We start from the raw sequence: 13424 nt of genomic DNA, 5'->3' as shown, positions 1-13424 counted from the left end.
TGTGTGTCTCTCTACCATGTCTTTCCATTCTATTTCGCCATTGAATCTAGTCTTTTCAAAGTGACTTTCCTCTCTTTCTATGAACAATAAATCTACTAGATGTTGTAAAGCGATGCTTATAGCTGGAATAATGCTTGTAAAAGAGCTCCCACCAAATTTTGTTACGCTTTTCCTTCTTCATCTTTCTATTCCCATCTCCTTGTCTCTTGAGAATTATGGAAAGCCAGGAGACGTGTGGTTCTAGACACCTTCAATGCATAAGTGGACCCTTCAGATGGCTTTTTGGGGGGAAATGGTTTTCCAGATTGTTTCGGATACAAAATCATCATCTATTTTTCCCAATAGCTAGCACCGGCTTTAGTATGGATTCATTACTGAAGAGCTCAAAGCTCAATTTAATCGCAATGCAGCGCAAGGAATACAAGCTATTTGCTGTTGCTTTCTTTGTATGTAGTTGATAACAATGAGGCTTAAAAAAAGTCAATAAGCAAATGCGTTGAAGCATGGACGACGTTACACTGGACATATTTGACGCCGCCAAATGTACCCTAATAATATAACGGAAATTTTAGAAACCATTGACCAAACCATCCCGACCAGAAATTGAAAAAATCACGGTCACGCTCTCCAAGCCAGGCAAATTCCCTCGCCATAAACATTTGAAATTATAGGGAGGAATATGGCTAGTTTTAAGCTGTAGCTAGAGGAATTCCTGTCTACCAGGATTTTTTTCCTATTGTTCTAGTTTTTCAGCTGTCCAAGTTAAGTTGAGGTAAATGTGTGACACAACAAGGAGGAACCGTGAAATTTGACTTGTTCGAATAAAAATTACAAGTGACAAGAATTCGTGCAAAGTTCCAAAATATTTTTGATGTGAGTGGTTGCCGGAAACATCCAAGCACTCCTTGAAAGTGAATCAGACATGTTTTATTAACTACAGAGCGAAAAAGGGGCCAACTACTACATGATCCTGGAATCCCAATGTCAATCATCTTGAATCATAAACAACAATATACGTGAAAATTGGACTATATTGAAATAAATTGGACTGAATTGGAAATGATCAGCAGTAACCTTTTAAATAGAGCGAAGGGTGAAAACCGATCCAAGGTAAGACCTAACTCATCGTTTAAGCCCCGTTTCCTAATGAGATAAAAGCCTACCAGGGTATACGGCGACAATTTGATCGACCTCCAGTTAAATTGAGACCTCCATGGTTTAAGGTGTTGACCATGCCGCCTCTTTGAACTCCGAACTTGAATGAACTTCAAGCAAAGAGAGTTGCGGCTTTTGAATGCAGATCGAAAATAACAGATATTCAGGGTATGATTTTGATTTGGAACAATCCAAAGCCAAAAATGATTTGTGTAACCCTAGTTTACGTATACTATAGGGACTGGAAACTTAATTGCCAGCCACGCGTGAACAGAGAAAGTTACCTCAATGGAAAAGAAACCACACTGGAGTTTTTTTTTGTCTTCTTAACGCCTGGAGAAGAAAAACACACGATAAGAACACATTTCTGTCTTAACCTCACCCCATCACACAAGAAACCATTGCTGGGCAAAGAGAAGGATTGACATAATTAATTAGCATTGTGCAACAGGAAAGGTTGGCTATCATCGAAATGATGAGGCAAACCATTGAAATCAGTAACTGTAGGTACTGGTGATACAAATCTCTCATGCTTTATTTCCCATTGAGGAAAACACTTCTCTCATAGGCCAGCCATTCCCGTAATTTGACTCTTGTCAATCAATCATTGAAAAATATTGAAGGACTCTTAGCCTTCGTTCACCCATGGGAACCACTCCTGATTTGAACTCGACAACTTCCGAGTATATTTTTCCTTCTGAGCCATCTTCGTTTAATCCAGGATGACATCTGGGATTATGAATACTTCAACGCTCTCCTAAACAAAGCCTCGTTCTGGGCCCATTATAGAATAAGTATTCCAACAGTGGCGTTTAATTTCCTTTACAAATATGAGCGCCAAAACTATGCCAAGATAACTGGTTTGCAAATAGAAATAATACTGCAAACTGTTCTCCCGCCTTCTAGTTTCTCATGACAACTTTAAAAATGCCCTTTTTATTTTACGTCGTCATTGGACATTTTGGTTTGACGTCAGATAATTATTGATCCATTTTATGAAATTTGATTTCTCAAAATTCAATTCGGATATTCGATTAAAAATCCTGAAAACTAATCATTTTAACTATCGCAAAACCACTGCAAAACGATTCTTTTATTCATATTTCGTATTAAATGCGGCACAACATGTTTTAGAATGCTGAGTTTTTTTTAACAAATATTCCCCTTACAATTTTTGTGTTCTTCCTCCTAACTCAAATGAAGTTCATTTGAACTGGTTCTGGAAAAGATATTTTGTGCGAAGAGGCCAATATTGCACACCTTAGAAAGGCAAAGCTTATGAAACAGTCCAGAGAAGCCAAGCATGAAAAAAATACGTATCACTAATTATCTTGGCCTGTTTTTGTGATTACGAAGCACTTGGCCTGTTCCTTTATCTTGAGGCTAATTAACGCTACCATTTGGTTGTTACTTAACCACATACGAGCAAATTGCCTGCACTTAAAAGTGGCAAATTCGTAACTCAATAATGAACTTTCACAATCTAAAAATGATAAGGCAAATATTCACATGATGATGAAGTTCTTCAACAGATGCATTCATTTCATCAAATATCAACTTTGACTTGCCAACTAAGGATTAGCCCAACAAGATATATCAGCTATTAACTTTGCCAATACTGAAAGTTCGAGATCGATTTCTTGAAACAATGTCCAATATATTGACCACTTTTCCGTTGTCACATAGAACTTTTAAGGGATGAATAGCACATACTGTATTTGAAAAGAACGCATAGCATTACTGATAAAGCTTGGAACACCATCGTTTCATTTTAACCAAGGTTAAATAGCGCTTTATCTTGTGAGCGTAAAATAAAGCTTAACACTTTTGTAGACTGTCCTGGTTGATTCTTGTCAGCAAACCAATTCAAAAAAATACTCCTCAAGTCACCAAAACATTGGTTTGAATCATTTTGATATAATCATTGAGTTTTGCACAACGGATGATGGCTTGAAATCAAGAAATTCATGTGCTTTATTAAGGAGCCAGGCTCTTCCCTAATCATGAACACCAATTTTGACTTACGCTGCACGAAATATGTTTTACGTTCTGCACTTCAGAGGGCGCTTTGTCACTCAGCCTCTCCAAATAAAGGGCCGATTGGGCCAATTCCTTTTTATTGAATTATAATGCGTTTGTGTTGTTTTTGGCTAATTCTATTCAAATCTTATTTATAATTAGAGCCACAATGTCCGCGTTATGCGTTCAAGGCAAGGCAAGAGCAGTTTATTCAGCAATCTACCGGGCCTCTGCCCGTTTTCTTTGGGCCGTGTGACGTTGCAAATAAGGGCTCTTATTAGTAGAGTCTCATTTTCGCAACAATGCGATGCAGGTTGCTGAAAACTGTAAGCTACAAAACATTTCTAAACGAGCAAAATTCGAGCTGTTATTTTTCATGAGTAGAGCTAACAATCAAACTTATCTCTGGACAATAATCGTTGCCTTTGAAGCGAAACTGAAAAGTTTGGAATGGATAAGTTGTAGTGATTTCTTGCTCCCTCTCACTAAAATGTCAGCCCTATACTTTTGCTCCAATGTCAGCTTTCAAACCTTTCTTATGATTATCACTCCTCATATTGCACTAAATGTCAGTATTGATGACGTCTTTCCTCGAAAGCCAATGAGGATTGGCTTCATCTTCAAAGACTGATTTTTTTGAGGTAGCTACTAGCTCTTAGATGTTCAAAACTATGATCGAATCAACTAAAAAAACTTGATCATCAAAGTATTCCAAGGGTATTCCAGCCGAGTTTATTTTTGACTCAATTTTCTATTGATTAGGAAGATATTTTGGGAAGCAAACTTTCCCTCAAAAAGGCTAGGTTATTCGCTATCCTTCGGCAAGACCACATCAAAGTGGGATGATTGAACAGATTTGACATGAAGGGAAACTTTTTTCCACAGGCCAACTGGATATTGAGTCCATATTGGGTGCCAGAAAGTCTCTCAAACTTGTCATCAGGTTGGACCCTCGAGATTTCCTTCGATCACTGTCAATTATGAGGAATGAAAGCCCATGTACCATTCTACTTCAAAGCTGAGCTCAAAATTAGTAATTCAATAGGGACTTTGTTCCAACTCTAATGAGTGGATCAATAGGACTTACAATTTGAGAGAAGATCCATTGAAGTTACAGAGAGGAAGAAAACATTCCCAGTGCTCTTGTAGGTTCTTCATTAAAAGATTCGGAAGGAAGTCTGAAAAACGGGTCTACGGAAAACTTCCTTCCTCAAAGGAGAGAAACTTGGACTATTTCTTGATATCATTTCTGACACCTTCGGACAACATGCCCTTCATTTTCTTTTCCATCAAGCCTTCAAAAGGTCGGGGAAGCTCTTCTAGTGTCAAATGATAGTTCCAAAAGGGACCGCCAGGGCGCTAAACTTGATCCAAAGAGGTTCATTAGGAGTTCACCTGAGAAAGAGGTTTCTACAAATGAAAGTACATTTTGGCTTTTGTGTCTTGGGGATTTTCCGAGACGTTGTAATGAGAATGTAATAGGTTCTTTTTGTGTGAGAGCAAAGTGCATTTGACACCTCTAGAGAATCAAAACAGTCATCAAAAGGGATTGAAAAATTGAAACTAAATAGTGCCTCCTTTAACATAACGTCAAATAATCTCTGGTTTAAATGATCGCAATACGAAATCTTCAAAAGGTGGCCCTATCATCACTTCTTACAAACCATTTCATCTGAAGCCATAATTTCGCCTTTTAGGGACCAGCAAGTTTCTTGCTCTTGGAATCGATTTGCAGGTCATGATTTTATTATCCAGTTTGGCGTTGCGCCCTTAGGAAATTTTGGTCAGGTTTGGGGATCAAGGTGAGAATGACTTCCACACTCTGTGTCTCTTGGGTCTCATTTCCACCGGATAGGAGAGACTCTTTATCATCAAAGCCACGGTTTTATTGCACGACAAAGTTGACCAAAAGAAGGCAATAAAGAAAATTTAGAAAAGTGAACAATCCAAAGAGAAAGAAAGTGGAAGAAATTGGTTCCAGTTGAAAATGAGCACAGACAAGGAGAGCGGTGGACGTGAAATGTTTCCTGTAGAGCCCTAGATTCTAAGAATTCCTTTTCATCCCCAATCCACCTCAAGCTGATAACACTGGATCAAAAGGAATCTCTTTCTCTCATACCTACCTTTGTAACAAAGCCAGATAGAGAAATAGGAACTGGCATGAGTGGAGGGGTTTGGGGAACATGAACGTTGGGCCTACAAGTACTAGTATTACCAGTACTAGATATGGTTGTTCAATTGTAAGGCCCAACAAGGTGCAAGCGAATACGTCAACCGCAGCAATCAAACATTACCGAATGTGTTTGAAATCTATTGTTGACATGTGCTAGCATGTTGCATAGGATTACTTATGAAGAACATTCGTTGTGGGTGCCCACTTTTTGTGTTTGACTCTGAATGTTGGCATAAAAAAAGACTGACAACTCCACCACGTCTCATTTCTCATTTTTAACTACAAAATCAGCAGCGTCTTGTTTTGACACCCAATATAGTTAGTTGCTCAGAATAACAATACAGCAAAAAGGCCTTAACTAGGCTCTTTCGCATATTTTCCCCAAAACGTGAAAGAACAAGTAGAAATCAAACATGCAGCATGTAGGGCATTGTATTGTACGCCTTTGAGCATTATGATACGAGCTTTGTTTGTCAATATGGAGGCTTACTTGAGATTTGGCCTCCAGACAATATTCCTCCCATCTTGCCATCGTTCAGCCTGTAATCCCTTCTAGTAGGTACGTCTCCGAGAATAATGGCCCCAGAAGACTCATAGCGGATTATGCACACATGCCTGTATCTCTCCCCCGGTTCTTTCTTTCAGAGAAGACATGAGGAATTCCTTCAATTTCCTCTTGATCGCCCTATTCTTCATGGACTCGTGCTATCTGGTGGGATCTATCACCGAGGCCATTCGCAAGAGCTTCAACGCAGCCACCAGTCTACACCTCTACATGTTCCCTTACTTTCTGTACCCGTGTCTCTCCATCGCCATGACCTGCTCCGTGTTTATGACCGTGGCTGTGGCCTTAGAGCGCTATATTGCTGTACATTACCCCATAGACTACAGTCAGGCCATCAATAGTCCCGAGGCATGCCGACGACGCCTATTCAAGTACGTGATCCCCGTCGTGATCATGGCCGTGTTCGTGAACGCCCCCAAGTTCTTCGAGTCCACGGTGGGGGAACACGCCATCCTGACCCATCCCAATACCTCGATGCTGCAAATTGGGAACGGATCGGTGCCCATTCAGGTGTCGGACGCGGACATTACCTATATCAAGCGGATCGAGGTCACGGACTTGAGGAAAGATCCCACTTACACGATCTACTACAATAACTGGACACGACTCATGCTCATTGGCATCGTTCCGTTCATCTTACTCATCTACTTCAATTACAAGGTACAGTTCATATGGCAAAAAGCATGTAGAGCACAACCAAAAAACATCATTGTGCTCATGTGTTTTCAATCAGCAGTTGGGATGGTAAAACGAATTGCCTTGTGAAGCTTCGTATTTTAGCATTTCAACAACAACAATAATGACGATAATGATAATGGAACTAAGGTGGTTCCTTTAGTCTCTCTAAACCCTTTAGATGTTGTAGACGTGGCTGTCACAATTTCTCATGAATGGAAGCCGAAGCCCATCATATCCCTTTGATTGCTTCACACGTACAGCTCATACTTTCTGGCATCTGACACGTGTCAGGGATTTCGTTCCGCCCCCCCCCCCCCTTCTTGTGTTTTTACCCTAAGGCCACTGGGCCAAATGCCTAAAAGATCGGCATGACAAAATGATGAATATGAAGGCGACGTTAGAGTTACGCTTATACCACTGGGACTACTAAAGCCTTTATTCTGCCATATTCCATCCCTGTCCTTCTTAGTCCACACCATTACCGAGGTTAGACAAGGCACCCAAAGAAGATGTATTCACGTGCATTAAGTCAGACATCTTGGAGCTTAACCGAGACTAAAGAGCTCAACCCTCAGCCGTACATTTGTGGTCGCCACCAACACCACCACTGCTACTTCTACCACTATCACTACCACTACCACTACTCCGGTAAAACCGTGTCCTCGAGGAACAAACCTCATCACCAGGGACGCCTAGGCTGCTAAATCAATTTTCTACCCAGAGCTCATTAGACTGGACCCCACGTCCGTTTCGGCATCCCTGAGATCATTCTGCAATGGCCCTGAAGTCCACTTGATCCATCTATGGGTGTTGTACACACACTTGTGTATGTTCCAGGATCTTTGCTTGCTTTGCCTGTATCCGTTCTTTGCTTAAGCGAAACTCGAGGCCACGATAAAAGTCAGGCCTTCAAGGCTTTGACTTTTGAAGTGTGAAATGGTCTTTTATTGGGAACTTCTGGGTTTCCTTTTCCGGTCTTGGGATTGGAAGCACAATCTGTTCTCAATGCTGATATTTTAAAACTAAAGCCAGTGGAACCAAGAGCTTCGATGTTTTCCAAAGTGGCACCGTCAGGTCAAGATTTATGCTCTGCCATGGAATAAAGTCCTTGGAACAGCCTTCAAGAGCTGGAAGATGACCCAATGAGTAATGAGAGTAAGCACCTCTTAGATCTCCAATATCAAAGGCTCTGGAACTTTGCCTACATCTACCTACTTCCACTAGTTCCACCCGCCACTCCTCAACTCAACTCAACGAAGGTGGGTGGGTTCGTATCTTAAGTAGAATCTGGAGCTCGCTGAAAGTGTGAATGCTCCTAGCCTGGTGGCCTTCCACAACAAAAGACTCAAGGGGAACCCACCCGTCGCGAGGAACCATTAAACTTACATGGACTAATGTCGGAGTGGCATAGCATGAGGGGGAAAAGATTCCCGTCCCCGTCCCTCAAATCTCGCCAGGACAAACACATCGATCCAGATCACCTTAGTTTCCTGTCCCTGTTCCCACATCGGTGAAGGTTCCTCAAGGAAAGCTGCAATACTTGGATCTGAGTGGCAATAACATAATGATCCCTCGTTTTCTTCCTTGGATCAAGAGTGTACTAGAGTCTGTACAAGGACAAGGTGGTCCTTTCTGGGCGATACCGTGTTAGCCAAGAAAGCAAGACAGACACTCTGGATTTCATCCCAGGGGATTAACTTGGCCTAGTTTTGTCATCCTAATGCGCCTCAGCGGAGAGGTCTTCGTGCACCTAAATGTGTACATAGTAGAATAAGCGCCCTAGACCTCTACATGGGTACTTGAGTGATAGTTCATTTAATCATTGATCACGGACCGCAATTGTTTAAAATCTCAATTTGCATTGACTCGTGATCGGGAATTATCAGACAAACGGCCTACGGAAATATTTCGTTTCAGAGCTTCAACTATGGACCCTCTGAAGGACATCAAGGCTCATTGAAGACTGACAAAAGCCCTGATTCATTAGGGCTTTACAAGATGGGGATTTCAGGTGCACAAAGTGTCTCAACATCGGAAAAGCATAAGAGCAAAGACAACCGGAAGACCCATGGACACTGATTTCTTGATGTTCAAGGCCCTTCTTGGAGGGGGTACTTAATACAGTACACAAATGCACGCCAAGATCACAGACATGCTCCACTGAGATGTGTCTCAAGGGTAATGGATGAGTTCTCTATCCATCACTTTCTGTCGCTAACTAAAACAAGACGGATTTTCCATTCTTCAAAAGACGCGAAAAGACAGTATTGTGCTCAGGACAACTCAACAACATGGACAAGAAAGGCGAAACGCCACGGCACTAGTTATCAATATAGAACACGGAGGAAGTAGTCCTTTAATAAAATCTCTTAATTATATGTGCCTCATTTGAAGTGACGTGACGTTTTCTAAGGTTGACAAGATGTTGAATACTGAATACGAGAAATTGGAATCTAGAGTATTTTTAACAACGGGAAGAGTGCTTTAATCGAAAAATGGTCGAAAATATTTGACATTTGTCACCCAATTATTCACAAGATCTGGTAGATGGGACTTTTAGAATACCATTACTGTTTTGGACACAAAACGTTTGCAACGTAACCAGAACACAAATAGGCTCGAAGGAAAACTGTTCGAGATAAATAAAACCTTTTTGCGTGCGTCTAAGATTGGTCCAGCAGATTCTTGCTTGAGATCTGTAAGACCAGAACCGTGACTAATTCTGTCTTTATTGCTTTCTCGAGGCTAAATTCTGTCTGTGGCAACAAGATATCAAAGCCTAATTGTCAACAAATGAAGAAGTTGTATTTTAAATCAAACCTGGTTCGAATTGATACGTACCTCCCCAAAGAATTTTCAAATGGTTCCTCCCTTTTCTCGCGGACTTAGTAAATTGATCCCCAAAACTGTCTTGCTTTCTGCCTGCCTCAAGAACAAATATTTGTACAAGCGATAAAGTACGCGATTCAGGAAAATATTTTTGCCCAAAAAGAGACGAAAAGGTAGGATAAAGGAATCCCCATGGAGTTATCGTCCTGTTTACATTTGAACCTTTGGAGCGCAAACGGAGAAGTTGGACAAGAATGTGAGTTTGCCACTTTTTATGGAACGGCTTTCAGGAAAGAATGAGTGCGCAGTGTTCCTTTTTCTTCATTTCTTGGCGAAGCGCCTCGAATTGACCTATTTGAAATTTAAATTTTGCCAAGAGAGCGATTTTATGGTTGATGGGAGATCAAATGATGAACGAGCATAATCAAAGCCCTCAAATGGAAGGCAGGTCTGATCAAAAATCAAATACAAGCACGAAATTGGATGAGTTTGCTACTTTCTTTGAACATTTTCCAATCATAATTTGGAAAAGGATGAGCACTTCCCTCTTCAACAAAAAGACTTTTCAGAGGGAAGTTGTTGTGCCTTTCGGACACAAAACATTTTGGAAGTGTTTTCGTTACAGGAAAAGTGCATCTTTCATTGTCGGAAGGCTTGTCTATTGTCAATTTGGCTGCAATGTCAGGTGTCAGAACAAAACGATCGATTGGAGCACAGCAATACCATCGAGCGTGTCCACAGAACCTCGCCTACCAACCATTTGATCGGTCTTGATCTCATTAACGAGGCACTTGTCTAAAATTGTGACTTCATTTTAGACAAAGGGTGGCGTGCGGGAAATGAGCCCTCAACATTAATTTAGATCTTTTGAAGAATGGGAACCTGTCACTTCCTATTAGGGCGGCATTATTAGATAATAGTTAAGTGGAACATTTCATTTATAGAACACGTTTATTTCGTCTTTCATCTGTTTGTCGCTATAATAGTATATAATGATCTCCTAATTATAATGATAGATTACGATTTATTTTATCAAAGGTACGAGAATACAACTCGCAAGTGAGAGATTATGAGAACGGGGGCTGTTTTTTGATCCACAGAAAATATCGTTCACTTTGGCTGTATAAGTCCACGGAAGCAAATATTGACTCCTTTAAGTAGTAGCTGAATGATGATATCAGCACAACTTTTGGGAGGTCACTCCGGCACTTTTCAATACAGTAGAGGTACTAAAAACCCAAGATACAAAGGACAATATGAGACAAAATACGTTTTTAAGGTTTCAGAAAGTCTATTGCATAAATAAAAAGTTCTAAAAGAGGAAAAGTAGGTCCAAAAATGGCTTTCTTTCTCACCTAAGATTTATTTTTAAGCATGTTAATAAGTAATACAGTGTCACAGTTTTTTAAAATACAATGCTAATTCCTTTTATGGATAAATGAACTGGAATTCTAATTTAATCCCTTAACCAAGAACTATGAAGCCTCAAAAGAGCAAGTAATTTCCCAAAATTTGACGGTGACGTCATCTTCCTTTCCTACTTCAATGTCCCAATACTACAAGCCTATCTACACAACACTATTAAGACCAATACTCTGAAGTAGGTTCTAGTTCAATGTAGTTTATGCTTGAGGCTTGGTAAGTTTTGATCTTTGCACCTACACCTTAACGCGAGTGTTTGATGGTGTGATCACATGACCGAAACACATGTATATTTTTTTTCAGATACCATATTCCCTTCAATTTATCGAACAAAAGTGCAGCTGTTGTTTGCGATATTTGAGTGGAAAAAAAATCTGATTTTTTTATAAAGAAATAATGAAAAATTGCGCCCAAACAATAACTAAAACACACCCATAGATAACTTCATAGTTTTTTTTGCTTTTCTATGAGCACATCCCATTGGAGACGTTACTTTCAGTTCAAAGTCGGATTCAATCCCACTTTGAATAGCATCAAAGTTGGCGGAAACCCATCAAAGAGGTTCAGACAATTTGTCAGTCTCATCACAAATTCCAAGCGGTCGAATTGAACTGAAGTGCAGGAAAAGAACGATTTTAAAGCGTAAATATGTAACCTCTTTGGGTGATTTCAAATGCAAAACATGCTAATTGAAACCAACTGCATTGTAAGCGGATGTAGAAAATTAAGATCCCTCCAACAATAACAATCATCCACTAAACGTCAAGAGAGTGGATCTATGCCATTTTAACAATGTCAATAAATCCACCTTTCAAACATGCCAAGGTATTGACTCCTTAAAGTAGTAGCTGTCTGATGAAGAGAGCACAAATTTTGGGAGGTCACTGTGGTACTTTTCAAAACAGTAGAGGTATGAAAATAAAATAGAAACAATGTGCAAAATTAGACAAAAAACTTTTCTAAGGTTTCAAAAAGTGAAGCCTTCAATACAGTTCCATCCCGCAAATTATTTTAGAAATGGAAATTACATCGGAGGAAAATTACGTCCGAAAATAACTTTTTCGGCTAAAAAGTATTTCTTAAACATGCTTATGAGTAAAACTGTGACAGTTTACTAAATTGCAATTTAACATGAACCATTCCTTTCATGAACAAATGAATTTGAACTCTAATTTGATCCCTTGACAAAGAACTTTCAAGACTCAAAAGTAAAAGTGACCTCTCAAAATTTGATGGTGACTATATCTTCCTTTCCTGCCTCAATGTCCGAGTATCTTACATCATATAGTAATAAGATTGTACCGTAGACTACTCTATGCTTAAATGTACGAGAGTGGTGAGTAAACATGATAATTTAGGAACAGTTTCGGCGCTGAACTTTAAGATGCATCCCCCAAACAAGAAATGCTTTTATCCTTATGATTTAATCCATTTTCGGGATGGAATTGTATGAAGGACAAAAATAGTTCCAATTCAATTCTAAAACCACACTCATTCCTGGCTTTCCACCTAGTCTTAAAGCACGCTTACGTCCTACATCAAGTTTTTAGGCTACACAAATAAAAGTGGAGGCCCCTCCACGTTCGCTCTATAAACTTCCTTGTGACATGCCATGAACGGAAAAGAAAAAGTGTGTCCCTTTGAATATTAATGCTAGTTTAAGAATCTAAAAGATTTCATTGAAGACATCTTGAGCATACAAATTCAAACCTCATTTGGAACCATCGTCCCGATATGCCCTATTTTTGCAAGACGCCAGACCACTAAACCTCAAAAAGCGCACCCTGGTGGTCAAAATCAAAAGTTGTTCAACGTAATGACCATATACTTGACATGCCTTGATTTGACCTTTCAGATCTACCAAGATGTCAAGCATCGCAATCGCAGACAAATGTCCATGTCCAGACATTCGGCCACCGCCACTCAACAGGCTCGCCGTCGACAGGAGGACAACCTGGCTATCGTTTTCATGGGCATTGTCCTCGTGTTCTTGATCTGTCATTCGCCCAGATTGATCTTGAGCATGCATGAGATGATGATTATACATGATGCTATGAAATGCCAAGCCCAAAGGCTCCATCCTTTCCACGCTTGGACCCTCATCACCATGTGTGTTAGGAAAGTATCAGAGATCATAAACATCCCAAAACATGGGGAATACTTCAGATTAGTCCTTTTGGATGGGAACCATTTCCGCTTTGAAGGGGCTCGAAGTGCTTGTTTTAGTAGAAAGGAAAAACTAAACAAGGCCAGACTTTAGATAGAGTTTTAATTTCGGAACAATCTCAGATAGGGTATCTTAACTGAGAGTTGGGGTGATGTTAGGATCGTGTCTTTCCATTTGTTGGAATGCAATGCAAGGAAGAAACTTAGCCATCACTATAGAGTACGGGTTAAGTTATTCACTCTTTGAGCTCACAGCTTGAAGTATCTTTACAAATTGTTTATAATGTGAAAAACCCTTTCTTCAATCAATTCTCCCTTGCAAACTTGGCACGATTCAAAACCCAAATTTGTCACAATTGAACTTCAACTGTCATTGAGATTTCTCTTCCTCTGTTTCAACTCTCATCTTGCTATCAA

General features: G+C 40.0%; 1 protein-coding gene across 1 annotated transcript in view; it reads left to right on the top strand.

Annotated features, from left to right (window-relative positions):
- Positions 1 to 13424, top strand: part of LOC131892790 (FMRFamide peptide receptor frpr-18-like) — a 43510-nt gene that overhangs the window by 24111 nt on the left and 5975 nt on the right. Inside the window, exons 4-5 of the mRNA XM_059242635.1 lie at positions 5993 to 6572; positions 12697 to 12959. Of these exons, the coding sequence (XP_059098618.1) occupies positions 5993 to 6572; positions 12697 to 12959 (843 nt within the window). The remainder of the gene's footprint in view (positions 1 to 5992; positions 6573 to 12696; positions 12960 to 13424) is intronic.

The sequence above is a fragment of the Tigriopus californicus genome, chromosome 2, assembly GCF_007210705.1.
Source record: "Tigriopus californicus strain San Diego chromosome 2, Tcal_SD_v2.1, whole genome shotgun sequence".
NCBI classification, from domain to species: Eukaryota; Metazoa; Arthropoda; class Copepoda; order Harpacticoida; family Harpacticidae; genus Tigriopus; species Tigriopus californicus.
The sequence above is the reverse complement of the archived record's forward strand: the minus strand, read 5'-3'. Positions and strand labels throughout refer to the sequence as shown.